We start from the raw sequence: 26,235 nt of genomic DNA, 5'->3' as shown, positions 1-26,235 counted from the left end.
ATTTAATCAATCAATTAATTATACAATAATAATAATGACTACCGATCAATTAAATTAGAGCTAATTAAATAATAATTAAGTTCGAGATTAATTATAATTTCGTAATGAATTATCATCAGCGATGCCAACGGATTTAGACATAAAATTATTCAAATGTCATACAATATCCAGGGTAAGTGCCTTAATGTAAATATATTTGTTATATATCACTTGTTAAAATGTAAAAGTAAAAAAGTTTTTACTTAAAAAATGAGTAAAAAAAACCAACAAGTTGGAGTGATTTTTTTTATGTCCCTTAAGGCTTCTTCATTTTATTTTTTTTATTTTATCGTGTCGTAACTTTCCAATGTCTTATGTCTTATAACATCTCTTTCTTCGACAAAGTTTCTTCTTAAACATAAGTTTAAGTTCTCTCATACTCTTGGCGATTTAATGTCATAATAAATGGTACCTTGTAAGTATGACAATAATGATAACATATTACCAGTTGTTTTTACTTTGTAAATAATTGTTAATTATTACTCGCCTCTATAAACTTTTCTTCATTATTAATAAGGGTAATTAATAATCTTCTGCATTGCATCTGAGAATAATGTCTGTTATATATATATATATGTATATATAATATTATTATACATGTTCTATATATATCATTATACTCGGATGCTTTCATGAGGTCATCTGTAATGTCATTAAATATAATATAGTTCGCTAATAATTAGGCGTTTGTGGATGTGCCGATAGTAATTATTTAATAATTCGTTTGAACTTTAATATATCACTTAAGATTTTACTTGGTAGTTGAAGCTCTCGATTTAGTTATTTTTTATTTTCTTAGTCATCTTTGTCTTCGTTATTTTGTTGGAAGAAACATAAAATGCACACGCGACCTGAAAATTACAAAGCAATTTTAGTAGTTGTTGTGTGGTTGGAGTAAAGGAGAAGAAAATGTTGTGACGAAGTATAATAGAAAGCGTATTACAAAAGGACATTGTTGAAAAGGGTATTACTGAGAGTCCAATAAGTAAAAGGTGTGCAGGAAAGTGGTAGATTGTAAGATGCAGCTACTGATGTATCATAGTTATTCTCAAGAGCTTTTGTATATATCGTCATCACACGCGATCCTTTTCAGATTCCAGTTGTGGCGCCGGGAGAAATGCTGCCGGGGGTGCCAGCGGGTCTAGTGGTAGCGGAGGTGTCCGCGGTGGGACTGCGGGAGGAAATTGCGATGGGGTGGAGCGAAGAATGGTCGACATTACCAGAGATAAGCCAATCAAAGTTGCTGTCAGGGTACAGGTCCCTGTCAGGGATCACCCGAAGGTCAGGTGAAAAAAGATTTATCTAATACTTAAATATTTTATCCTTTTGTCATCTTACTATTATTACTATTTTTTACTTTTTTTACGACGTTTCAATTTAATTCACTGCATTTCCAATTAAAATTTAATTACTTTAATGGAATTTTTTATACGTGAGTTAATTTTTTTATAATTAACGTTTTATTTGTGCAGTTCAATTTCGTCGGTAAATTATTAGGGCCAAAGGGCAACTCATTGAAGCGTTTACAAGAAGAGTGCGGCTGTAAGATGGCTGTTTTAGGTCGCGGTTCAGTAAAAGACCGTCAAAAGGTGAATAAATATAACATTTATATAGCCCATATATCTTGAGAAGGAACAAAATTTGTAAGTAGAATAAAAAAAACATTTTTTCAGTTAAAATTCCACAATCAAAGCTGGCGCTCATGTCAAGTGCCCTTGAAGTTGAATCATAAAAAAATTACTTTTACGTTTTTCCATTTTACAATTTTCTTTTTTTTTTCTGTAACATATACAATATTTATATATTATTTTTTGTTTGATATATTTATACAGTTTAAAATGTCGCGCGACTTTCTTGCCACCGGTATCATAATAAATGTAGCTGAACGCACTTGTAGGTTTGTTCAGCGCAGTGTGCTACTGAGATTCGCTCGACGATGCGACTTTAATGACTTCTTTAATTAAAAGCTGTACGTCTCGTCGAGAGATATTTCAGAAGTAGAGGTCATGAAGTAGCCAAAGCATTAAGCATGTATCCGTAACATACATTCGCACACATATATATGAATGTATATTATACATATATATTCAAGTAACTTAAAGCTATACATGACGTAGAAAACAAATATAGTGTTTAACTCGAATAAACAACAACTTTGAATTCTCATTCGACAACACACGAGTATACGCAGGAGCTTTGCTCATTGCTTTAATCTTCCTTACATCCCAAAGTAGTATTCCTTTAAACAATTTAAATATTTAATCATGTAATTAAGTAGCTAATCGATTAATCCACTGGTGTGGGTTTGGGGTACACTCTGTAGGAGGAGGAGCTGCGAGCTAGTGGTGACCCGAAATTCTCCCACCTCAGTGAAGATCTTCATGTTGAAATTAGCGCATTTGCAACTCCAGCGGAGGCACATGCTCGGATTGCTTATGCTCTTGTTGAGGTTCGTCGTTTTCTTGTTCCTGTAAGTTTTCTTTAATAATTAAATATGCTTTTACAATAACTATAACTGGGGTAAGAGCACCAGTACCCAGCCTCAAACCAGTAGCCAGCCACCTCATGTTAAATTATATCTATATATATTTTGAGCCGATGTTAAAGTATATGACCAACTGGGTACTGGTTAGGGGCTGTGTACTGGTACTCTTGCCCTATATATCATATCAATTTTTTTACTAATAAATTTAAATGCAGGATTATAATGATGATATAAGACAAGAACAAATGTGGGAAATGCAGATGATGAGTACAGAAAATAATAATCAAGATTTACCATCAAGTCCCGATGATACTTTATCAGAGCCAGCAGCATCTCCAGTTTCCAGTACAACTGGCAATGGCAATGGTACCAGTAACGATCACGAGTCTTCCTCTAAGCCTGGAGTAACGCAAACGACGCAAGGTAAACAAATAATAACAACAGTAAGGTAACTCTGCAATGAATAAGCCGTGAATTAGTAAACTATTAATTTATAGGCAATGGTATGTTGACAGGATGTCGTAAGCGACCGCTAATATCATCAGGCAATCGACCTGCCATGTCGCCAATTAAACGAACAGTAATGTCACTATTGGCACGGGCTCGTGCTGCTCAGCACAAAGAGCTGCATCAGCAAGTAGGTATGGTTTCTAATCAAACGCCGGCAGCGATCCATCAAAGTCCGTTGAATTTGTTGGCTGCGCAGACTGCGCCAACGGTACATACGGTTACTCAGGTGCCGCAATTGCAGCTAATAGGATCATCAATTCCACAACATTCGGCTTCTCGGCGGCCGCCAATTCTTCCAGCTCCTCTTCCACAGCATCAGATGCTGGCCCCTACGATACATGGACTAATACACACCCAGTGAGTATTTTTTACTGGAATTTGGAGTAAACTACAAATGGACTTAACGAGCACTCGTTTATTAGCCTAGTCTTTACTTCACTATTGTTCATAAAACAAAAACCTTAACATTGCTATGAGAATACGTACATAGTTATACATATGTATGTGTATAAACATGTACGTAAATCTTGTTGCTAATATAAAGAGAAGTCTGAATAGTCATGTTATTTACACACTGGCACGTGTACTTGTGCTTTCAGAAGAGTTGCCGGTGGCCCTGTACTTCCACTTGTACGGGAGGATCTCATTGCAGGAGTTAATCTCGTTTAATTTCTCTGACAACTAGCCGCCTCGTACAAAGTGATAAGAGAAGACTTAATACAGTGACGAATACCAGTTTAATAAATTTTCTTTTCTATGTTCAGTGATAATTATGCCAATTATTCGTTTTCCTTTTTTTGTTCTAATCTGAAGATTTATTGAACAGGGTTGAACAGTGTTGTTAATTTTTTTTTTTTTACTGTTTCGTTAGTGAACCCTGGGACCAACTGTCTAGTCATCTCATAGTATTGTGGTTAACATTTATATAGAGCTTAATCTATTTTAATATTCCAGCAAAATTCTAATTAATTAATTTAGCTGTTAATAAAAAAATTCATTTTGTTAACCATTTTTTTAGATATCTAATGTATAATTAATAAAAATAATAATTTGACATGAAATAAAATCATTTGTTTGAAAATATTTGAAAAATTTTTAAAACTTATTAATTATTTTAATTTAATAAATAGAATTTAATAAAGTAATAAAAATACAAATAAATTTGTTTGTTTTTAAATTGACACTTGAATTTTTTTTTTTTCAATGTGTTTATGGAATTAAAATTCAGTTGTAATTTGATCAAAGATTACTGATAACGCTGATGTTATCTAACTATCTTAGAAAAAATTTCAATTAATTTTCATAACAATTTATTTTAAATACTGGCGCTTAAAACAAATATGCGTAGAACCAGTGCACGTCTAGAACTAGAAAAAACAATTTTTCAAAAAAGGCACCCGGTAGAGGTTCTATTTTCCATGAAGTAACGGCTGGACCGGATTTCCTAATGCCTAATGTATGGCGAGGGTGGAGGTACTTCTACCTGCCTCTACCCTCCATACCCTTAAAATCTATCGTTAGTCATGACTAAGCATTCAAAGAAACTGGTCAAGAGTCGGCAGTACTAACCGAATTTTCGGATTATAAATTTTTAATTACGTTTTAAATACTTAGGAGATTCAAATTTTGAAAATTTTCCGAGGAAGTTCGTCTTAAGCATATTTCTGGAAGCTGAAAAAGTTGCTGTAGTGATAATCAATTAATAAATTAAAAGAAAGCTAAAATTTGTAAAATATATCTTGTGTGTGAGCTATCAGCTATGGCTTTTGTAGAAAAAGCCAAAATGGATAGAGAATTAGCAAATGCAGTTAGATGGGGGGATTTAACGGCAATAGAAAGAACTTTCAAAAATGGTGCAGACCTGAATGCCCGCATAGATTCTTCGACACTAATTTATCTGGCTATAGATGCTAGAAATTTTGACGCTGTCGAATTATTGTTAAGATTGGGAGCACGAGTTGATGATTCCGTTCAATTGACTGGTTCATTGAGAAATTATACGGCATTACATCTTGCGTGCTTTAAAAATGATCAAGACTTGACAAGATTATTGGTCATTGAGTACGATGCTAATGTTCATGCTGTCGCCGATGATACCCAACCGATTGCCTTGGCGGCTCTTCTTGGACACGTGGATATCGTTCGTATACTCTTGGATAACAGCGCAAATCCTGATGCTACAATCAGTAAATCTACTTATACAAAACATGTGAAAGATGTGATGTGGTGTGACGACTTTGGAGACAAAATGACTTTATTGACTTATGCAATTCTCAACAACAATCATGACTTGGCTACACTTTTATTAAAATATGATGCCAGTGTGAAAGTCAAAAGCCTTACCAATAAAACTTTGTTGATGTATGCTGCCAATAATTATTTTAAATTATTTTGCACAAAAATAATTAAATCGATCGCAGATAAATTAACTCCTGAAGAAATCAACGCTCGGGATGATGGAGATTTTTCGGTGATGCATTATCTGATGCATGATTCACTGTGTGGTCTAAATTTAAGAAAGAATCTAGGTGATATTAATACTTTTGCAATGCTGAGTGTGCTGAATTTATTACTTTCAAGAGGGTTCGATTTAGAAGGAGCGATGAATAAAAATCCTATAGATTTCATAGTAAATATGGCGGCTGCTAATCATTGTGATCGTGTCTTGATGTTTCTGCTTTTTTATTGCGTTTCTTTTTCTAAATCAAAAGCTCTGCATAACGCTATGAATCCTGAAGTTTCGAAATATTGTTATTTCCCGAACTGCCCTGGAAATGACCTAAGTAAGACATCCACAGTTTATTGGACCATGGAGAGAAGACGAACTATAGATGTTATTTTGAAAGATTTACTTAGCAGACGGTACTTTCACGATCCGACTATATCCAAACAAGAAATACAATTGATGGATATTTTCATTAATGAAGATCCAATTAAAATGGAAGCGTATTTAGAAACGTATAAAACGGGTTTTTTAATTCTGAAGGATGATTTTATTCACTGGAGTGATAAACGAATGTCGTTCTACGATTTTCTTATGTTGACTAACAAAAAATTGGAAAATCTTGTTAGAGTCGAAAATTTTACTAACGTTCATTATACAGAAAGGCGTGGCTTCGAGTACCTAGAAATCTATTACTTTCGTAGAATAGAGGCGCGTATCAGACAAGCTCAAAAAAGAGTTAAACTTTTGAACCAATGCAAAAAAATACATTTTTCTACTAATTGTTTTTTTCAATTGCCATATGAAATGATTGTAGAAGTTATGCAATATTTAAATAACAATGAATTAGAACTTTTTATACTTGCCTTTCAAAGCTAAAAATTATGATTGTTTATTTTATTCATTAGACTTAATATTACTTTTATTATAGATTTTAAGATGTTTTATGAGATGTAACAAATAAAACCTCTTGAACGATAACTGTAAAAAAACATGTATTTTTTTTAATTTTATTAATTAATTTTTGTTATAGTTGGCCTGCTTCTTAATTAATTCCGTCATTAGTATTGGATGCTTCTTTTATATAAACTTTTCAAATGTAATTAGGCAGCTGCCCAATTTCAAAATACAGTAACTGACAAATTTTTCAAAATCGATTTTTTAGCATTTTTAGTTCCAATGGAGTATTGTGAACTTAATTCAATGCATATTTCAAAAATTTTTTTTTGTCAGTTACTGTGTTTTGAAATTGGGCAGCCGCAGGGCTGACGAAGTTTTAACCTGAAGATCCCCAAGCTCGAAAACAGCGGGGAATTTTGGGGTTTGGCCACAGGGTCACCAGTAAAAATGCATGTAACTTATCGCAAAAAACGGGTTTATGTTAAAAATTGATTACATTAAGCAGTAGTAATAAATCATTATTATTATTAATATCAATATCATTATCAGGGATATAGAATGTCATAGTGACCAGGTCGATATAATAAGTGAACTGATGGCGTTGAACCTTCTGGAAAATCATGGGCTACAATTTCTGTCCCTGCACCACGATCCATATATTTAACTCTGACTCCGGTGTTTAATGCCGTGCTCATCGCTATTATATGGATGTGGTCAGACTCTTTGTACATTGGTTCCACTTCCTTAATTAAAAAATAAAAAATAACCATTTTACATCAAGTAAAAAAAAAAATAAAAATGATAAATTACCTGATGACAAAATTCAGTAACCGTTCGGCCACCTTCAATAAAATTTTGATAAAAGTCCGCCTCCTTTTGCAACTGACCAGAAGTTATTAATCTAAGATATACAACAATGTAATCAGAGTATCCTTGTTCATTAAAAAATTTATGTAACTCTGCATGACTGGTTTCAGAATCACCACCAACTTTATCAATAACTTCCATAAACTGAAATAAATATTTAACTCATTAATTATTTGATTAATCACCAGCACATTTTTAATTAAGCCTGCGTGTGTACATTATATTTTTCCAGATATGGTATGCGTACTGGGTCTTTTAGGGAACAGTCAAATTTTAAAAGTTTCTAGACTCAAAAAATCTTAAAAACATTACAAACTACTTCTTGAAGTGTCTCATACATGGACCAGAAGTAAATGTAAATTTCAGGGAATTTAAGTTTAAAAAATCTGTGGTCAGCATGTCCAAAGACCCAGTATACACACGCATGGTTAATAATAACTTGTGGACTTACTGTATCATGAAAGTCCTCGACAGTGAATTTAGGAAATCCTAAAGCAACTAAATTGTCTTTACTTTTAAGGGCAAGCTCCCTGAACTTTTCATACTCATCTTTATTATTGATCAGTCTTTCGAGGTAAGCATAACTGAATGCCCGAAAAAAACAGTTGCCATCAGGCCTGGTACGTCTTATAAATGAATATTTTTCTCCCAAGACTCTAGCTTTCGACAAATAAACCTGATCTTCTTCATACTCACGTTCAAGACCCTTTAATGTTTCTTTTTCTCCAATCAGCGGTATTGATTCAGATATCTACCAGCATCAGGAAAAAAATAAATAAATTATTCAACACCACAACTTGATTTTTTTTATACAAATTTAAAATAAATGACAGTAACCTCTTTCTCTATACTCCGTTGCTGCTGAAGGATAAGTTCATCTTGATTAACTGTAAATAAATTATCGCGTTAATTTAATAAATTAAAACAATAATTAATAATAATAATAACAGAAAAAATAAAACTAAATTAACTAACTAATTTATTTAATTACCCGTGTGTTCAGTTGGTGCAGGTGTCGCGTCTTCCATGATTCAGAGTACTCTTTTTATATGCTTATATTTATTCATATCATAAATTTTCAGTGTCACTGTTTGATCCTCTTGTCTAAGGGCCGTATTTTGGTGGTGTTGCGGGTCGCGGCCACTGAAAGACCTCTGGATAAAAAATAATCAGCGCACACCTGCTTTGCTGATGTCGGTAATTTTACGTTTGATGATACGGTACCGGTTGGCATGAACTCCATATGTGGCTCCTGAAAATTAAAATATAAGCGCACATATATTATATATACGTGTACATAAAATTAAAGCTCACACACGTGCATCACACCAGTGTCCAATCAAATCGTAAGTAGCGTATATACGCATTGTCAGAACCTTCTGTACAAATATATACATATATTATATTTTTTTCTTAGATTACTTTATCGTAGTACGCATTGTGTATTGTGGTGTCTGTGCTCTGTGTGTTGAGGCGGTTTCTAACAGGGCGGAGCACTTCCATGTCCACAGTCCTCGAGCCTTACTTGTAACGATTATTTAATAAAAAAATAACTGTACAGTTATATTATATTCGGTAAATAAAATTGTGCAATACAGCATCAAGGAGCGGAGCATCATCAATCACGTGTCTCAGGATCTCGAACTATGGAGGTCCTGACAAATATATCCTCGAGGTTTTGGTCTCCTGACATTTGGTTGCCACCAAATATAACGTGGGATGATATTAGTCCTAATTCGGAAAACAAGTATGCGGATTATCATCACCTTTTATATCCATTGCCGATGGCCCTTGGCCTCCTGTTAGTCAGATACGCTTTAGAGAAGTAAGTGATGTTATCATATTTATTTAAATATTTTTACAATCATATTTGTCATTACTTTTAACGCTTTATTTAACTTGCCGGTCATCTAGGTTATCAACTATGTAGGAATATTTTTTTTAGGTTATCTTACCGGTTTTTATACTCACTAATTATTTAAATAAAATTAGACAGTAGTACTAATTGGTAATTTTCGACAAAAAGAATTTAGTATAAATGTGTAATTAGATTTATTGAATTGGTTATTAGATACTGCTTTGCTCCGTTTGGGAAATCACTGGGTATCAAAACATCCAGATCGAAGAAGGCACCACCAAATGCGTTGCTGGAGAAAGCTTACAGCAAGAGGATAAAACACAAGCAAATAACGGCACTAGCTAAACAATTAGACTGGTCTGAAAGACAAGTCGAGAGGTGGTTACGATTAAGGCGGTCTCAAGACAAACCTTCAACTCTTACCAAATTCTGTGAAAACTGGTAAATCATCAGCATTCAAAATAACTTACTTAAAATATCTAACTGGCTTTAAATGTTAACATTTAAACGGTATTTCATTTTTAGTTTTAGATGTCTTTATTATACCCTTATATTTATCTACGGACTCATCGTCCTCTGGGACAAACCCTGGCTCTGGGACATAAAGTACTGCTACTACGGCTACCCGTACCACGCGGTGACAAATGACGTCTGGTGGTACTACATGATTTCAATATCTTTCTACTGCTCGCTCAGCATTTCCCAGTTCTTTGACGTTAAAAGAAAAGATTTCTGGCAAATGTTTATCCACCACAAAGCCACCATTATGCTCATGAGCTTCTCCTGGGTTTGCAATCTCACACGGATCGGTTCTCTTGTATTAGTTGTACATGACTGCGCTGATATCTTCTTAGAAGTACAATCTTACAATTGTTTTTTTGTTAGTTATATAACTATGAATAAATATAAACGTTATTTATATTTTCCTTTATTTGCAGGCTGCCAAGATGGCTAAGTATGCTAATTATCAAAAGACTTGTGATGCTATCTTTTGTATTTTTACTATTTTGTGGTTGATAACGCGGATGGTTATCTATCCAATGTGGATTATTTACAGGTAAATACAAAATTGTTTTACTTATTGCTATTTAATCATAACAAGTATCCCATTATTAATTATTAATTATAAATTAATATTTGTTCTGTTTACAGTACATCAGTATCAGCACCCACAATTGTAACCATGTTCCCAGCATATTATATATTTAACTCATTATTAATATTACTGTTTGTTTTACATACTATTTGGACCTACTTGATTTTAAAAATTGCCTACAATGCATTCTACGCCGGTCAGGTATGTAACTGCATCCATCCATGCATCGACCCTCCCACCCACCCACCCATCAATCCATCCAAACAAGCAAACACAAACACTTACATTATCTAATTACACGTTATTATTGATTTTACTTTAAAATGACTCACCGCGCCATGTTATTATGATTCATAATCATCGATTTTTTTTTTTGTTAAACAGATGGAGGGCGATATCCGCAGCAACAGCAGTGAAGAGGTTTCTGATGATAGTCTAGTAAATGATCTAGCAAACAATTCAAGTAATCATTTGAAATCGGAAAAACAGCACTAATGTAATTGGTATTTATAAAAAAAAAAAAAAAAAAGGTTTAGCTGTTAATTTAAAAACATATTTAAACTTTTAGGTAGTCGATAAATTCACACAAATGGCTTAAACGATCAATTTATTAATAATGATAATAATAATAGTTTTTAAATTAATAAATTTTAAATATTTAAAATCATAAACTTTTAATATTTATTAAAAAGTTAACAAGATAGCTATCAATTTAATTTGTTCAAAGTCAAAAACAACTTACGCTTCATTTTATTTATTTAAACCAAATATGTTCACAAATAAATTTAAATAATAATAGTAATAATAATAATATTAATAATAATAATAATAATAATAATAATAATAGTAATGCAACAACTGATGGTATTAAAATGAACTGAGTGTTGAATGATGAAAAAGTAAAGTGTCCTAAATATAAATATTATTTATATTCCGACATATGTAAATTACTTAGCGATGAGTATTAATGTCAGTTAAAACAATTGAATAAATAAAATAAAAGTACTAAGTGCATGTGAGATAAAGATGGACGATTTAAAAACTATGTTGTGCTAGAATTTTGGAGTTGTACAAGGAAATATGTTTAATGAGCTAGTAATTGAGAATGTACATTAAATTAATGAGACATGTTAACGAAAAAAAATATACAGTAATGAGGATGTAAATAACGTATGTAGTTTTAGTTAACATCAAACTATTTTGCTTTTTGTCTCCTGTGAGTTTTTAAAGCGTTATTAATATTTAATGACCTAAATTATTTTTTCACATCAATAAAATTGTTTTAAATTATTAATATTTTGCTATTTTACTTTAACTGTTTTTATATTTTTTTTTTTTTTGAAAGTTTTTCATTTCCTTTCGCTTATTTCACTGTAATTAGATCCAATTAGTACTGAGTCAACACATTCCAAGTTTCTTTTCAAAACCGTGCAAAGCCTAAAGTTACTTGACTAAATTAAGCCGCTGTAAAAAAAATTGAAGAATTTAGTTTTAAATTGACCATGACAATGTTTATGTTGTTTATTATTAAATATTTTTGTTTGCTAATTTGTAAAGTGGTTAATAATTAAATAAATAAATAAATTGTGAAATTTGTTAAAAGGTAATTAGCTTTGTATACAAGTGGGATTAAGTGAACAAATGAGTTTGCAGAAGAGTCCTTAGCGTAGTCTTTCAATATGTAATTTGCGATATGATTATAATAAAAAAAAATGGACACGAAAAAAAAGGATGTAAGAATTATGTCTTGAAGACGGTTACTTGTAATTTGCGTAATCTGCAATTTCTCATACGTCCTCCTTTATATTTTACTAAAACAATAGTAGTCTTATGAAACAACTAAAGAAAAAAATATAAACAAAATATTTAATAACTTAAAAAAAACTATAAGATGTATGTATGACTGTAAAAATCAAATGAAATATTAAATGTACTTGATATTAAAATAATAGTAATCATAACTTACTGTCATCACTTTCTATGTATTTAAATAAATATTCGTCCACTTTTTATTCTAAAAAGTAATTATAAAATGAATTCTTATTTTATCAAAATCCAGTTTCATTTATTTTTTCTTCAGTTTGTATATATACTTATATATTTTATAAAATCTTATAGTAATAAAAAAATTATAATTCAAAATTCTTCAATATGTAGCAATAGGAATCCAATAATAATGACGGAATAAATTAAAAACCACGTTACGATTCATAAAATAGAAAATACATTTTTTTTTACAAATAGTTATCGTTTGAAAGGTTTTATTTGTTACATCTCATAAAACATCTTAAAATGAATAATAAAATTCGGTCTATCAGTTGACCCTGCGGGCCAGCCCCAAAACTTCCTGCTGTTTTCGAGCTCAAGGAACTCGAAAACACCGTTGTAAATACATTTTCGAGCTCTTCGGGACGGCATCTCGTGGCGAGCACGGAACTACCCCCGCTGATGCTGCCCAGCACTAGTGATTTCCTTCTCCTACATACATATCTTTTCTCCGAATAAATTTTTCTCTTGGTTGAAGCAATGTTGTTTTCTTTTATTTAATGTACTTAATATTATAATAACAATAATTTGCTATCACTTTCAATATAATTAAATAAATACTCGTCCTTTTTTATACTAAAAGGTAATTATAAAGTAAATCTTTATCTAATTAAAATTTACTTTCATTTATTTGTTCTTCGCTTATTAATATGTATAATAATAATAATAATAATATATGTATATATTTTTTTTTTATAAAATCTTATAGTTATTAAAAAATTATAATTTAATAAAAGCTTTTATATAATGCCTACGCGTCTGGGAAATAAAAGCTGCCATTGGTCCCATCAAATATAAATGCAAAATTATATTCGTATAACATAAAAGTATTAATTGTATCAGGTGAATTTGACTGTAGTACAATTCAATAATAGTTAATTAACATTTATTTCAAAAATACCAGACTCATTAACTATCGTCTCATCTGGTAAAAAAATACTATTTCATAGCTGCGTTGTAATAACAGTCTTCATTGTAAGATTTTGTTGATGTGTTTTGCTGTTTTGCGCTGGCTCCGCAACCAACCAAGGACTGATATCAGAGGCAGTGGTACAAGAATCCTGTTTTAAATAAATAAAAATAATATTTAATATATTTAACAGTAAAATAATTTAATGACAAACACAGTGAGGATTTATTACAGCATGCAAGCATTTTAAAAAATTTAACTAACCGCACGTGTAAATATAGTGGTTACAGCAGTACTAGATGTAGTAGTAGTACTAGCAGTAGTAGTACAAGTACTAGTAGTAATTAAAGTAGTTAAAGGCACTTGTTCAGGTTCAGTTACAGTAGGAATAGTACCATTGCATTCTTCTTCTTCTTTTTCAATTATTTTATCTAGCACCGTTGGTATGTCTTTGAATGGATTAAGTAAACCCAAAAATGGGTTTGAATCTATAAATGGATTTGTATTTTTAATTTCATTTTTAATTTCATTGCTATCATCACATTTGGCCTCTGTTATTTCCTCGACGCTGGTAGTAATACTGCTTTCAGTGGTACAAGTATCACTGTTAAATGGATTGAATGGATTTTGTGATGAATTTGTTAATTTATTGCTAAACGGTGTTGTCTTCTGAGCGATTTGTCCCCAGTTGTCTAGCGAAAAGTGGGTAACAGTGACAGTATCATCGGTTGGTGGCGGACTTGGAGTTAACGGCGCTACTCCACTGACATTGAGAGTTAATTTATCGCCTCCCTACGAGTATAAAGATAGCAAAAAAGCATACAATAATAAGCTAGCGAGACAAATACGCTTACGCATAGATAGTAATAACATGTAATAAATATTATATTATTATCAAGTAGCCTTGAATTTAATAAATGACTGGATAATAAAATAATATATATATATGTGTATGCATATGTATATATAAATAAATATATATACGTACCACAGAGACGATAGTTGCTGCATCGGAATGTTGATTTTTAATCGAACATAAACTTGTACTGTCTGTCGATGTAATAGATACAAGATTTGAATTTTTTTCCACCTCCAGAGACTTAGCTTTTAATATATTGCACTTTAGTGACTCTGGTGGTATTGGCGATCGAGCTGATAGCAATAAAGTACCACCGATTTGATTATTAGGCAGTGATTGAGGTGGAGAATTAATACTTTCGACAATTAAATTTGTTTTCATTTGTTCAGACTCTTTTTCCGGTGTTGTAACACTTGCCGTCTGATTTTTAAGCTCCAAAGGCTGAGGATCTTTTGCTAATGATTTTAGTAACGAGTCAACAAGTGGTGATGTTGATGCTGTTGATGTTGTAGGCTGGATAACACTTACAGCTGATGATTCTGAACTAGAATGGCTCGACTGACGTTGTAATGATGGCTCTAATTGGACATTAGATGCCTGTGGCACTTGAGGTTCTGGCTGATGACGTTGCCGTTCACGCAGAACGTGACTCTGTCGCCGCGCGTAACGTTGACTCGGTCGGCGTTCAAATTGAACGGTACGTCGTGCACGGTTCAACTGAGTTGTTTGAAACTCAGTTTTTCCGCTGTAACGAAAACGTGAGCCCATGCGGAAGAAATTTTGACGGCTACTCGCGCCCTTTACCGGCGCACGCAACCGGAAGAATGCGTGGTGTTCAACAGCACATTTCCATAAATGCTTACAAGCTTTTTCATTAACAAGTCGAAAAACAAATGTATGCTCTTGTTCTCCTCTACCTTCATCATCCTCTTCAACAACAACCAAAGTCAATTTCTTTTTTTTAAAATCCAATCGCCCGATCTTTGGCCAAAAGAATAAACCGATCTTCTGATTCCCTTCAAATACTAATATTCCTGTTGGTGTAAGACCTAGTGAATACTCACAAGCATCTTTACCCAGCACCGTGTGCATATCAACACCATACATATCCAGCCACTTGGCTTTACTTAAGTACGACGACTCAGCTTGAGCTGGACTCAAGCCTGAACAATTTTTATATTCATCCAAAATCTCCAGTTCCATTTCTTCTGTTTGTCCAGGCACAAAACGAAATTCTGAAACTGTTGCCGCTGTGTGTATTGATGAATCATAATCTCCTAGTTCAGCTTAAAAAAAATTACACCAACAATTAAATTATCATTATTATACAATAAAAATAAAAAATAATTATATATAATTCTTACATTGCAATGCCAGAGCCGATAATTGCACAGCAACATTGTGAGGACAATAAAGTTTTCCCTCTAAAATATCTTGTTTGAGTTGTAAAAAAAATTGGTATCTAGTTAATTCTTCTCTAAGAGTATTGGGCTCCGATGAATAAAATTTGACTTTGAGTCTCAGCGTATAAGGTGGTCCAACTATAAAAAAAAATAAATAAACTCTCCAGCCATCCACCAGTCAACCAATTATCAAAAAAATAAATAATTACTTTTAATTTGTTTCTTAATAGGTTTAGTAGGATCCAACCAATGCTGCACATTATTACTATCAGTATACTGCAATCCAAAGTAATCCTTTTCAATCAAATCTAGACTATAAAATACTTGTTCATATAAATCACTAGCCAAAGCTTTTTTCTGCAACAAACAATAAACAGTAAAAGTACTTTCATTTTTAAAAATAAAATCCAGTGAAATAAAAAAAATACATACAGATAATTCAATAGGCAAGTCAGTACCATCAAGCAATATAACTTGGCACTGTATAATATTTTTATTACTAAGTAATCGTTGATTTTTAATCTGTGGCGATGCGGTTTGTCCGTTGACACCGCGGACTCTTCTTCGGGATAGAAATCTCAACATTTTACTTATTACTTATTTTTAAATTATAAACGTATTTATAAATAATTATTTAATTGAATAATAATAATAATAATTATTATTAAATATATATAAATTAATATTATAAATAAAAGGCACAAACATTTCTTATCTCGACGAGGGTTTTTTAAGGACCGTTAATTATCACATCGATCACTATGGATTGAAATGTCAATATTCAGGTGTAGTCGTTGAGAAAACAAGTACATTGTTGTTTTTTAATACTTGTCAATGTTTTGTCCCAAACATTGACCATCAGTCTTGCTGTTTGTTAAATTGTCAGTACTTTACTAAAGTACTTTGCAGGCTCAATAAATAAAAGTTAAATAAATAAAAATATGTATAGATAAAAATTATAAATTACAACACTTTTAATTACCACAGTATGTATATATACACACGAGCAAGCAACGCGGTGTATGACACAAAAAAATGAACAACAGGCGTCATATTTTCTGCTGAGTGACACCTGGTGTTGGGTTAACCAACTTACTTTACCATGGACGAGGTGTGGCTTCTTCTAGGCAATTACTATTTATTAGAATTTTTATTTTTTTCACTCAACCATCGTATTAATAATCAGCTAATTGCTGCCACTGATTGCTGATAGAATTACCTGAGTCACCGACATGATTTGGGACCTACTCCTAGATGATTGAAATTTAAAAAATTAAATAAATATACTTTAAAATTTATATTCTCGAGATTGGAGCACCAGCCAATAGAAATATTGACAGCGACTTATCAGCCAATCATGTAATTTAACTTGTAAATATGTGTACCGATATGCTGGACATTGCTGGTAAAATTTATAAAATCACTGAATGGCGTTGGTGTTGCTGATTATGTTTGGAGGTTATTAGTCGTGGTGAAAAAAAAAAAAAATGTTTTGGTCTAGAGTAGTCTAGAGTCCATGTGATCAAGACGTAAGCAAGTAAGACATTAACACAATTACATACTTTGTACTGTCGCAAGTAAAGAAAAAAAACACAAGTTTATTTATTTTCTCTTTTTTTTTAATTATCATTTTTATTTGGACTTGAGAGTTATGGAATGCGCGTATTGTTTGTTTAATAATAATTATGGAGGAATAATTTAAAAAAATTAAATATTATTAACAAACTGAATGGCCACTTGACAAAGTTTAATATTTGCTATAAGTAAATATATATTTATTTTTGGAGTAATGTAAGTAATGACACTATTGTAAGTCTGTTTACAAATCGTATCCAATTTACATTTGTCAAATATTGTTATTGTTGTTATTATTATTATTAATGATTATTAATTAATATTAAATAAATTATTTTTAGTTTTAAAATCAGAAGAAAAACATTAAGTAAATAAAAAATGGCATTACGAGAATTAGTTGAAGGTGATTGTGGTGGTCCGAGTCCATTTACAACTTTGACCTCGCACTTTGTACAAGATCGCGGCTTCCGAGAAGACGGTATCCATCTTACCCAAGGAGTATCTATTGATAATGCAACACCTAATCAATTAGTTGATGAGTTTCTGGAACTACGTCCTATTGTAGAGTCACAGACATTCAGAATGAAAGAAATCTTCCAGCAGATAAATGAAATAGATGACAATAATATTCGGGCAACAGCAGCTCCATTGATACATCAGCCGTTGGACCAAGATTCCGTGTGGGCTAATCAGTTTACGCAAAATAGAACAGACTTTTATGTAATCATACGCAACATTTATTAATATTTATTAATAGATTTAATTAGATGTAGAAGTAGATGTAGATGTAGATGAAGATGTTGGAGTTGATGTTGACATTTATTTAGAGATAATACTGATGAGCTTTTGTTGTTTAAAAGGAACAGAATACTGAACGAATATGGTCTGAGAGCCTACAAAATTCAATAGGCCAACAAGTTCCTAGGATCACTTATCATCCGCCGGATGCTAATGAACTAGGATTAGGACAAACATGGGCTGAAGATTATATTGAGCACTCGTTGGAGACGGAAAAGAATGAAGGAGTGGACGCTTTTCCTGCGGTTGGAGAAACTGAAAATCCCAATATTGCATACTCGAAATTTATCAAGTTTATGCATCAAGAAGGAGAGATTCCAGTAGAAAGCCGTGAAAGTTCAGTAGCGCCAGTTAACCTTAATGACAGTAAATGGACACAAGAATTCAAAGAAGAAGAACCTCAGACGGTCCCGAAGCTTGAGGAAGTTGTAGATGTCAACCCAGATGTTTTGAATAAAAACGATGAAGCGACAACTAGCACCGCTAATACTTGGGCCAGTGAATTTTCCGATAATAAAATGAGATCAGGTAAACGTACTCAATTTAAACCAATTATTTTAAAATAAATATTTATGTTAAAAATATTTTATTTAAGATCTTGATACATATGAATCGGCTTTTTGGTCTAAACTACAAGGAGAGTGGGACAAGCTGTCAAATAAACAGCTCAACGAGTCACATCCTTGGGTGTCCGATTACGAGAGTTATTATGATCCATTCAAAGATTACAAATTTAATCAAGAAAATCCAATGAAAAATGCGCCGGATGCTTTGGAGCAGGGAAAGCGGAGACTTGAAGCTGGGGATTTACCAAGTGCAGTACTTTGTTTTGAAGCTGCTGTCCAGCAAAACCCAGATAATCCAGAAGCTTGGCTGCTTCTCGGTAAAACCCAAACAGAGAATGAGCAAGATCCAATGGCAATAGCAGCGTTAAAAAAATGTTTAACGTTGGACACGTCAAATGCGACAGCTTTGATGACCCTCGCAGTTGCGTTCACCAACGAATCCTACCAAAGCCAAGCATGCATAACCCTTAAAGAATGGCTGACCAAGAACCCAAAGTACAATCATCTCTCGACGACTCGTCCGAGTGCTGAACCATCAGCTCCGAAACTCCCCGTCTCGACGATTCTCTTCTCTGACATGCACAAAGAAGTTAAAGATCTTTACATCCAGGCAGCTCGAATGAATCCCATGAAAGAAATAGATCCCGATGTCCAAACCGGTCTAGGTGTTCTTTTCAACTTGTCCAGCGAGTACGACAAAGCAGCAGACTGCTTTCGCGCGGCTCTGCAAGTACGTCCCAATGATTGTCGACTGTGGAACCGACTCGGCGCTTCCCTCGCCAACGGGCAAAAATCCGAGGAAGCCGTCGACGCTTATTCCCGTGCTCTCGAGCTCTCCCCAGGATTCATTCGCGCTCGTTACAACCTCGGAATATCTTGCATCAATTTATCCGCTTACAAACAAGCTGCCGAGCACTTGCTGACGGCTCTCAATCAACAGGCAGCTGGACGTGGCGTTCAAGGTCAGAGCCAACCCACCAGTGCCATGTCTGATACCATTTGGTCAACTCTACGATTAGTTATTTCTCTATTGCACAAATACAATTTAAATGACGCCGTTGATAACCGGTAATAACTAAATATTTATTTATTATTCAACAAAATGTAATATATGGATGTAAATATTTGAATATCATGTTTTATTAATATTTAATATTTATTTTTTTTTTTTTTCAGGGATCTAGGTAAACTAAACAAAGAGTTTGAAATAATCTAGATAATAGACGTATTTTTTTTTTTTTTTTTTTTTTTTTGTAACTAAACAATTTAAAATTTTTAAATCAACATAAACCCGATTATGTCATATATTGTTTCATTGTTATATTAATGATAAAATAAAAGAAAAAAGTAATAATAATTTGAAAAATGTTTTTATTTATTTTTGAATAGTAAATATTTTCCCGCCTGTTATCTTGTAATTTAATTCGCGAGAATATTCGATCTCCAGCTCGAGATAAATTTTTTTTTCTCAACAGAGATTAAGAGCAAAAAAAATAACAGCCATAGGAACGCATGTGCATGTTGCTGATTGGAGATGCTGCTCCAGGAATATTAGTTGTGTTGTTTTCCAATAAAATAACCGGTCGTTGGTTGCGTATCGCGCCTTTGATAGTTCGGCTGTAGCCATATTGGCTTGGTATGATTGTCGTGTCAGTGAATGGTGTCGGGACAAAAGTTTTAAAAAAAAATAATATTATTATTGTGTATAAGTGTGGGTATTACACCAGACAATAATAATTATAAAAATGGAAGAGACTAAAATAATTTATCATATTGACGACGAGGAAACACCTTATTTAGTTAAACTGACAATATCGCCGGAGCGAGTGACACTAGCTGACTTTAAGAATGTATTGAATCGTCCGAATTATAAATTTTTTTTTAAGTCTATGGACGATGATTTTGGGTGAGCTAAATTTGTCATCCTAATTATCATAAATAAACTACTCATTTAAATTTAAGTGCCATCCAAGACCTGTAATTTTTAAATTATTTACACTAAATAACGATTGTCTGCTCCGGCTCAGCCTGACGTTAAATCAAGTGACAATTCATGGTGCTGCGCTCTGCCAGCTCTGTTTTTTTTGTCAATCAATTTTTTTTCATTGATAATTTACTTTTTTTTGTCCTTAACGCCAGCCAATTTACATAACAGACTCATTGTTCAATAACTTTTTTACTTAACTATAATTATTTCGGTAGTTTGTTTATTCCTTCAATCGGGTCATTCACCCGTCTCATTGTTGATTACATTAACTCTTTAAAGAACAGTAAACAGTAGTCAAGATTTATCTTATGTAAATATAATGATATATTTAGTTTGTTTTGTTATAAATTATAAATTTTTTTTTTATTAAACTCCATTTATGTTTTCTATTATGAATAAATTTAAGTAAATAATTATGAGATAAGTGATGATCCTGACGTTAACAGGCAATTAAAAATTTTTTGATTTTTTTTATCAATGAATCAATTATAAAAAAAAATAAACTAAAAAAATGCACATGTAGAAAATTTAAAAAACTATAAGTGCAATTTTTTTTTTTTAATAATTTATCGTTTTTTAAAAATTTTTAAAATTATTTGACGTATGCTAACTTTAGTATCATGATAAGATGATCCTGAAATTAAAGACTAAAAATTTTTGAGTTTTTTTTTTCAATGAATCAATGACAGAAAAAAAAACTTAAAAAAATGCACATGTAGAAAATTATAAAAACTACAAGTGCAATTTTTTTAAATATTTTTTTTTTTTAATAATTTATCTTTTTTTTTTTTAATTTCAAAAATCATTTGACGTATGCTAACTTCAGTATCATGATAAGTGATTAGTTTAATAAATGTAATTGTTATTTAACAGAGTTGTCAAAGAAGAAATTGTCGATGATGATGCACACCTCCCTTGCTTCAATGGTCGAGTTGTTTCTTGGGTATGTTTATTATATATATTTATTTTTAATAAATTTATAAAAGTAAAAAAAAGTTACTGTTTCATTTTATTCATTTAATTAAAATCTATAAATAAATTATTAAAGATGTTAATTAAAAGTAAAAAGGCACTTTTTTTTTATGAATTAAAAATAATAACTGAAAGCATGTTAATGATACGGTTTCTTTTTTTTTTTTTTTAATATTTTTGTGTGTCAACGTGTAACGCGGATGTTTTTATATTTATTTTTTTAGTTAAATTTTTCTTCCTGAATTTTCCATGCAAAAATTTCCGGTTTTACTCGGCATCAAAGTAATTTAAAGATATACTTTGTCCGTAGTTATAGTAGACGAGGAGCAAGATAGAGAGTGAGAGAGAGAGAGAAATATAAAGAGGGAAAGAGTGGAGCGGGTGACGACCGTTAACGGTGTGGGTACAGAACTCTGCTCTGTTAGTTGAGAGTATGGGGTGGGTGTTATATTGAGTATATACATATATATATATATATCTATATATATGTCTCTATCCCTCTTGTTCCATCTTTCTCCCACCCATAACTCAAACTAAAACCAGAGCCAGTCATATAGCACCAGACGAATTCACTAATCTGATGAATGGCCAACCTTTTGATTACTCTCGTCAACCGATCACTTTTTTTATTTCCCTTTTATTTATTATTATGATTTATTTCTTTGGCTTGTATATTGAATCGCGTGTATTAATCTTCGAGACATCGAGACGAAAACGAATTAACGGCACACTAAAAGTTAAATATAAATAATGCAATAAAGGAAATGGTTCAATATATCCAATATACCATTAACTTGTCATACAAATAAATGTATATAAATTTATAAATATATACATATGTTATTACTTTTTTTGACTATGAATAGCTCGTATCCGCTGAGGGAAGCAACGTATCTGATGGAGCATCGCAGTGTACAGATTCAGTGGCTCACACTGATGCTAAACATGACAGGGTTGATCATGTACCACCAGGTCTTACGAACCGTGGACCACCGGCATTGTCACACGACGACACACTTACTGAAACTGAAAGTATTATAAGTAGTAGACAGGGTCATCATTTACATAAAAGTTCAAAACATCATGCTGATAAATATGAAAAGTATTCTAAATATAATGGTACGTATCATCGTCTGACAAATAAATTTATCAAAAAATCTAAGCTGGCTATAAAACAAATTTATGGATTTATTTATTTTTAGGATTACGTATTAACGGACATTCAAAACATCGTTCAGGGCACGGTTACGAGACAGCATCAATATTGAGCTCAGACCTTGAGACATCGACGTTCATGGAGTCTGATGACGATGCGAGTAGTCGTATTACGTCAACAACTGGCCGACACACCAACATGAGCAGTACCATTGAGCGCGCAACTTTAGGTTAATTATGTTTACAATAATAAATAATATTCATTTTATTGAATAGATTTTATTACTCGGTCTTTATGGATGTTTATTTTTTTTTTAATATTTTATTTACGTTTGTATGACCTTGGGTTGGTATTTTATTTTAGATCGCCGTAGACCACAAAGACGACGGCGACATAGACTGCCGCCAATGTCTCGTACATCCTCATTCAGTAGCATCACTGACAGTACAATGTCACTTAATATTATAACGGTATCTTTGAACATGGATACTGTTAATTTTCTTGGTATTAGTATCGTGGGACAAAGCAATAAAGGTGGCGACGGTGGAATATACGTCGGCTCGATCATGAAAGGGTAACAACTTATCATTGACAGCACAATAATTATCCTCAATTATTCATGTCGATATTTTATTTATTATTTTATATTTAATTACACAGAGGCGCAGTAGCTTTAGATGGTAGGATAGAACCCGGTGATATGATCCTCCAGGTGAACGACATTAATTTTGAAAACATGTCTAACGACGAGGCAGTGAGAGTTTTACGTGAAGTCGTTCAAAAACCCGGGTATAAAAATAATATTATTTATTGCCATGATTATAAAATTATAAAAAGATCGCTGGAGATGATAGTTTAATTTTAATTATTATTTATTAATGCAGGCCAATAAAACTGGTCGTAGCAAAGTGTTGGGATCCAAATCCAAAGGGTTACTTCACGATTCCTCGTACAGAACCGGTTCGCCCGATAGATCCAGGCGCTTGGGTAGCGCACACAGCAGCAATTCGCGGTGAAGGCTTTCCACCACGTCCGCCAAGCGCAACGACCTTGACTTCGACATCCAGTAGTCTCGCCAGTACGCTACCCGATACTGAACGTAAGCTATACATTACTCGGCGTTTAATTCAATGAGTTTTATTGTGACAAGTTAATTGGCGATGTGTTATTGATGATGTACAATTGCAGGCCCGCTGGAAGATTTACGTCTGAGTATCAATACAGATATGCCGACGATAGTACGTGCAATGGCCCGACCTGATTCTGGTCTTGAGATACGTGACCGTATGTGGTTGAAAATAACAATTCCAAATGCATTCATCGGTGCAGATGTTGTTGATTGGCTAAATACACACGTCGAGGGTTTTATCGATCGTCGCGATGCCCGTAAATATGCGTCGCTTATGCTGAAGGCCGGATTCATCAGACACACTGTCAATAAGATAACGTTTTCGGAACAATGCTATTACATATTTGGTGATTTGTGCTCGACAATGGGTAGCATGAAACTCGACGGTGATACTGTTGGACCTCTGCCACCACCCATCGGATGGGAACTGGGCACGTATTCTGGACCCTACGCACCCCATTCGGCTGCTGGATACAGTCCAATGCCTTTTAATTTCACAAACGAACCCACTATCTACGGCTATCACCGCGAAGAAAGTATTCACAGTGAGTCAGGTATCTTTCTTTAGATATTTCACTATTTATATTTATATTTTTAAATAAATTTGACGTAAAATAATTTATAAAAAATTGTAATTGTGTCTCAGGCGGCAGCAGCGCTGGCAGTGAACACATTTGCAAAGAACCAATTCACGATTTAAAATCCTGTTCATCGGCGTCTGAGTCAGAGCTTCATTTACCACCAACAGTGCCGGGCAAAAATTCCGGCAACGGGAACGGATCCAATGGGAAACGATCAAACGGCAGTCGCAGCAGATCAAGTGGTTCCGAGCAATCTGTACAAACAGGCACTGGCTCGTCGAATCAGCAGAATCAGCAAGATTTATCTGGTAGTAGACAGTCATTTCGAATTGCGATGGGAAATCCGTGTGAATTTTTTGTCGATGTTATGTAGAATTTTTCCTTTTTTATTTGTTTTCAAGTTATGTACATAATTTTAATTATTCTTCTAAGAAAAGAATGAGGATGCCGTTTTATTTTTTACTCAAATATATTTTTAGCATGACGTACTTTGGTTTACTTTTTCATGATGTTGAATAATATTACTTTGATCCCAACATCAAAACCTAAATTCATTAAATAGAATAAATTCAAAGATTTAAAAAAAAAAAAAAAAAAAAAAAAAAAGAAAAGAAAAGATAAAAAATCGACATTTTATTAAGGGCGACATTCTTTCATTAATAATAATTAATTTTAACAACATGTACTTGTAAATAATGCACATTTATAATGCGATGCTTACTTGTATTTTCTATCACAACTATTTTTATTTTTTTTTTTTGGGAATTAATGCACGTTAAGTATTCTTTGAAGCTTGGTATGCTTAATTAACATCAACATCTACTACTCATAACCATTAACATAATATATAAAATTAAAAAAGCATGTACTTGTATTATGATATTTAATGTATGAAAATATCTATTATATACACGAGAATGTACTCTATACTCTATATACTTATTGTTTATTTTTTTACGCTTATAACACAGACTGATAATTAACGCACAGTCTGAGGTCTATTTATTTAAAAAATATAAAATTTATTATTACTATTATTATTATTATTTATCGTTTCACTGCATGAGCCATTGAAATAAATAATAAAAAAAAAAATTGAATTGCCATTAATTCATTTCATTGCTTGCATTTTAGGATTGTCTACGACAATGGGGCACCTATTTCTTTAAAAAAAAAAAAATAATTACAAACGACCGGACAATTATTTCAACTTACGGACGTATGATTTGTCGTCTGCTACTGCAAAAAAAAGAAAACAATCTTTATTTATTTTTGTTTCTTTTTTATACTACTTTGCTACAACATTTATATAAAAAAATAAATTTAAAATTAAAGTAAATAATACGAGCTATAGGTATAAGCATGTAATGCTTTACTGAATTCGTTAATGGGGTATGTAAGGTTTTTAATAATGTAGAAAAACAAAATAAATGAAAAAACAATAAAATAAAAAACAAATATTACATACAATATAGAACTCATCACATTAGATAACGTGCCAAAAGTGGTGTCTATTATCCTGCTGCTGTATACAATGGCATGTAACTTTAAAATCAACTGTAAATATATATAATGAAGACGAACAAAATGAAAAAAAAAAATTAAAATAAATAAATAACGCTCAAAATTAAGGAAAAGAAAAAAAAGTGCCATCAAACTTTCTACTGACGCGAATAACATTGATAATTTTTTCTATGTCGCCTGAAATATTAATAAACTTTTTAGAATTGTTTAATATTTATACAAATAGATTAATAAAGTACGAAAAAAAAAAAAAAAAAAAAAAAAATAATTAATAACTAATTTTTCAGGATGTACTGACTGTGTCATTGTTATTCCGTTGTTTATTATTTTAATTATTACTATATTATATTAGCTATTATTTTAATTATTAATAATAATTATGATTATTTAATTAATTAATCGGGTATTCCCGATATTCCATAAATAAGTTGCTTATAATGAAATATTATTTTAATTGTTATATTAACAACAAACGAATAAGCTAATTTTAAATAGTTGTAATAACTTTATATAATATATAAATTTATATAT

The 26,235-nt window shown here is 32.2% G+C and overlaps 6 protein-coding genes across 13 annotated transcripts; 4 read left to right on the top strand and 2 right to left on the bottom strand.

The window, feature by feature from the left end:
- The first annotated feature begins 444 nt into the window (after positions 1 to 444).
- LOC103573278 (KH domain-containing, RNA-binding, signal transduction-associated protein 3) lies at positions 445 to 3,981 on the top strand. The gene is made up of 7 exons (XM_053740019.1): positions 445 to 454; positions 1,133 to 1,320; positions 1,512 to 1,628; positions 2,363 to 2,509; positions 2,740 to 2,947; positions 3,022 to 3,391; positions 3,634 to 3,981. Exons 1-7 carry the CDS (start codon positions 445 to 447, stop codon positions 3,701 to 3,703), a joined length of 1,110 nt encoding a protein of 369 aa, XP_053595994.1. The 3' UTR covers positions 3,704 to 3,981.
- A 2,854-nt stretch (positions 3,982 to 6,835) lies between these two features.
- Positions 6,836 to 8,399, bottom strand: LOC103573270 (ubiquitin thioesterase otubain-like). The gene is made up of 5 exons (XM_008552289.2): positions 8,236 to 8,399; positions 8,082 to 8,131; positions 7,696 to 7,995; positions 7,188 to 7,388; positions 6,836 to 7,120 (listed from the first exon to the last, which is right to left on the bottom strand). Exons 1-5 carry the CDS (start codon positions 8,270 to 8,272, stop codon positions 6,923 to 6,925), a joined length of 786 nt encoding a protein of 261 aa, XP_008550511.1. The 5' UTR covers positions 8,273 to 8,399; the 3' UTR covers positions 6,836 to 6,922.
- Positions 8,400 to 8,502: 103 nt separating this feature from the next.
- Positions 8,503 to 12,197, top strand: LOC103573253 (ceramide synthase 6). Of its 3 annotated transcripts, none has more exons than XM_008552268.2 (8): positions 8,503 to 8,590; positions 8,662 to 9,069; positions 9,316 to 9,543; positions 9,628 to 9,958; positions 10,041 to 10,159; positions 10,255 to 10,399; positions 10,583 to 10,694; positions 10,767 to 12,197. In XM_008552268.2, the coding sequence occupies exons 2-7, from the start codon at positions 8,891 to 8,893 to the stop codon at positions 10,691 to 10,693; spliced, it is 1,113 nt and encodes a 370-aa protein (XP_008550490.1). In that variant the 5' UTR covers positions 8,503 to 8,590; positions 8,662 to 8,890; the 3' UTR covers position 10,694; positions 10,767 to 12,197. The 3 variants fall into 3 exon arrangements, with proteins under 3 accessions (XP_008550490.1, XP_008550498.1, XP_008550481.1); XM_008552276.2 differs by having other exon boundaries at positions 10,583 to 10,701; XM_008552259.2 differs by lacking the exon at positions 10,767 to 12,197 and having other exon boundaries at positions 10,583 to 10,745.
- A 202-nt stretch (positions 12,198 to 12,399) lies between these two features.
- On the bottom strand, positions 12,400 to 16,012 carry LOC103573244 (band 4.1-like protein 5). The gene is made up of 6 exons (XM_008552246.3): positions 15,849 to 16,012; positions 15,626 to 15,773; positions 15,378 to 15,554; positions 14,143 to 15,299; positions 13,419 to 13,946; positions 12,400 to 13,305 (listed from the first exon to the last, which is right to left on the bottom strand). The coding sequence occupies exons 1-6, from the start codon at positions 15,999 to 16,001 to the stop codon at positions 13,189 to 13,191; spliced, it is 2,280 nt and encodes a 759-aa protein (XP_008550468.1). The 5' UTR covers positions 16,002 to 16,012; the 3' UTR covers positions 12,400 to 13,188.
- An 849-nt stretch (positions 16,013 to 16,861) lies between these two features.
- LOC103573226 (peroxisomal targeting signal 1 receptor) lies at positions 16,862 to 19,694 on the top strand. 4 transcript variants are annotated; one of them, XM_053739758.1, is made up of 6 exons: positions 16,887 to 16,953; positions 17,066 to 17,207; positions 17,333 to 17,711; positions 17,852 to 18,317; positions 18,385 to 19,423; positions 19,532 to 19,693. In XM_053739758.1, the coding sequence occupies exons 3-6, from the start codon at positions 17,370 to 17,372 to the stop codon at positions 19,569 to 19,571; spliced, it is 1,887 nt and encodes a 628-aa protein (XP_053595733.1). In that variant the 5' UTR covers positions 16,887 to 16,953; positions 17,066 to 17,207; positions 17,333 to 17,369; the 3' UTR covers positions 19,572 to 19,693. The 4 variants fall into 4 exon arrangements, with proteins under 4 accessions (XP_008550448.1, XP_053595733.1, XP_053595734.1 ...); XM_008552226.2 differs by lacking the exon at positions 17,066 to 17,207 and having other exon boundaries at positions 16,862 to 16,953; positions 19,532 to 19,694; XM_053739759.1 differs by having other exon boundaries at positions 16,903 to 17,207; positions 17,858 to 18,317; positions 19,532 to 19,694.
- Positions 19,695 to 19,963: 269 nt separating this feature from the next.
- On the top strand, positions 19,964 to 25,951 carry LOC103573211 (segment polarity protein dishevelled homolog DVL-3). Of its 3 annotated transcripts, XM_014442677.2 has the most exons (10): positions 19,964 to 20,261; positions 21,216 to 21,285; positions 22,181 to 22,433; positions 22,517 to 22,699; positions 22,834 to 23,044; positions 23,131 to 23,259; positions 23,355 to 23,569; positions 23,659 to 24,153; positions 24,246 to 24,488; positions 25,315 to 25,951. In XM_014442677.2, the coding sequence occupies exons 1-10, from the start codon at positions 20,101 to 20,103 to the stop codon at positions 25,347 to 25,349; spliced, it is 1,995 nt and encodes a 664-aa protein (XP_014298163.1). In that variant the 5' UTR covers positions 19,964 to 20,100; the 3' UTR covers positions 25,350 to 25,951. The 3 variants fall into 3 exon arrangements, with proteins under 3 accessions (XP_014298163.1, XP_008550427.1, XP_008550418.1); XM_008552205.3 differs by having other exon boundaries at positions 23,659 to 24,144; positions 24,246 to 25,951; XM_008552196.3 differs by having other exon boundaries at positions 24,246 to 25,951.
- The last annotated feature ends 284 nt before the right edge of the window (positions 25,952 to 26,235 follow it).

Source organism: Microplitis demolitor, chromosome 6 (assembly GCF_026212275.2).
Source record: "Microplitis demolitor isolate Queensland-Clemson2020A chromosome 6, iyMicDemo2.1a, whole genome shotgun sequence".
NCBI classification, from domain to species: Eukaryota; Metazoa; Arthropoda; class Insecta; order Hymenoptera; family Braconidae; genus Microplitis; species Microplitis demolitor.
Note: the sequence above shows the minus strand (reverse complement) of the source record. Positions and strands in the feature narration are given on the sequence as shown.

Bases quoted from the DNA above. Each gene is read 5' to 3' on its own strand.
- LOC103573244 (XM_008552246.3), bottom strand. From the start codon at position 16,001: ATGTTGAGATTTCTATCCCGAAGAAGAGTCCGCGGTGTCAACGGACAA. The intron at 15,774-15,848 runs GTATGTATTTTT...TGTTTGTTGCAG, and splicing joins ACTTGCCTATTGAATTATCT to AAAAAAGCTTTGGCTAGTGA. The intron at 15,300-15,377 runs GTAAGAATTATA...ATTTTTTTTAAG, and splicing joins ATCGGCTCTGGCATTGCAAT to CTGAACTAGGAGATTATGAT.
- LOC103573278 (XM_053740019.1), top strand. The intron at 2,948-3,021 runs GTAAACAAATAA...ATTAATTTATAG, and splicing joins AGTAACGCAAACGACGCAAG to GCAATGGTATGTTGACAGGA. The intron at 3,392-3,633 runs GTGAGTATTTTT...TTGTGCTTTCAG, and splicing joins CATGGACTAATACACACCCA to AAGAGTTGCCGGTGGCCCTG.
- LOC103573253 (XM_008552268.2), top strand. From the start codon at position 8,891: ATGGAGGTCCTGACAAATATATCCTCGAGGTTTTGGTCTCCTGACATT. The intron at 10,160-10,254 runs GTAAATACAAAA...TTCTGTTTACAG, and splicing joins CCAATGTGGATTATTTACAG to TACATCAGTATCAGCACCCA. The intron at 10,400-10,582 runs GTATGTAACTGC...TTTGTTAAACAG, and splicing joins ATGCATTCTACGCCGGTCAG to ATGGAGGGCGATATCCGCAG.
- LOC103573270 (XM_008552289.2), bottom strand. From the start codon at position 8,272: ATGGAAGACGCGACACCTGCACCAACTGAACACACGG. The intron at 8,132-8,235 runs GTAATTAAATAA...ATTTATTTACAG, and splicing joins TGCACCAACTGAACACACGG to TTAATCAAGATGAACTTATC. The intron at 7,389-7,695 runs GTAAGTCCACAA...TATTTATTTCAG, and splicing joins TCGAGGACTTTCATGATACA to TTTATGGAAGTTATTGATAA.
- LOC103573226 (XM_008552226.2), top strand. From the start codon at position 17,370: ATGGCATTACGAGAATTAGTTGAAGGTGATTGTGGTGGTCCGAGTCCA. The intron at 18,318-18,384 runs GTAAACGTACTC...ATTTTATTTAAG, and splicing joins CGATAATAAAATGAGATCAG to ATCTTGATACATATGAATCG. The intron at 19,424-19,531 runs GTAATAACTAAA...TTTTTTTTTCAG, and splicing joins AATGACGCCGTTGATAACCG to GGATCTAGGTAAACTAAACA.
- LOC103573211 (XM_008552196.3), top strand. From the start codon at position 20,101: ATGGAAGAGACTAAAATAATTTATCATATTGACGACGAGGAAACACCT. The intron at 22,700-22,833 runs GTTAATTATGTT...ATTTTATTTTAG, and splicing joins CATTGAGCGCGCAACTTTAG to ATCGCCGTAGACCACAAAGA. The intron at 23,260-23,354 runs GTATAAAAATAA...TTATTAATGCAG, and splicing joins GAAGTCGTTCAAAAACCCGG to GCCAATAAAACTGGTCGTAG.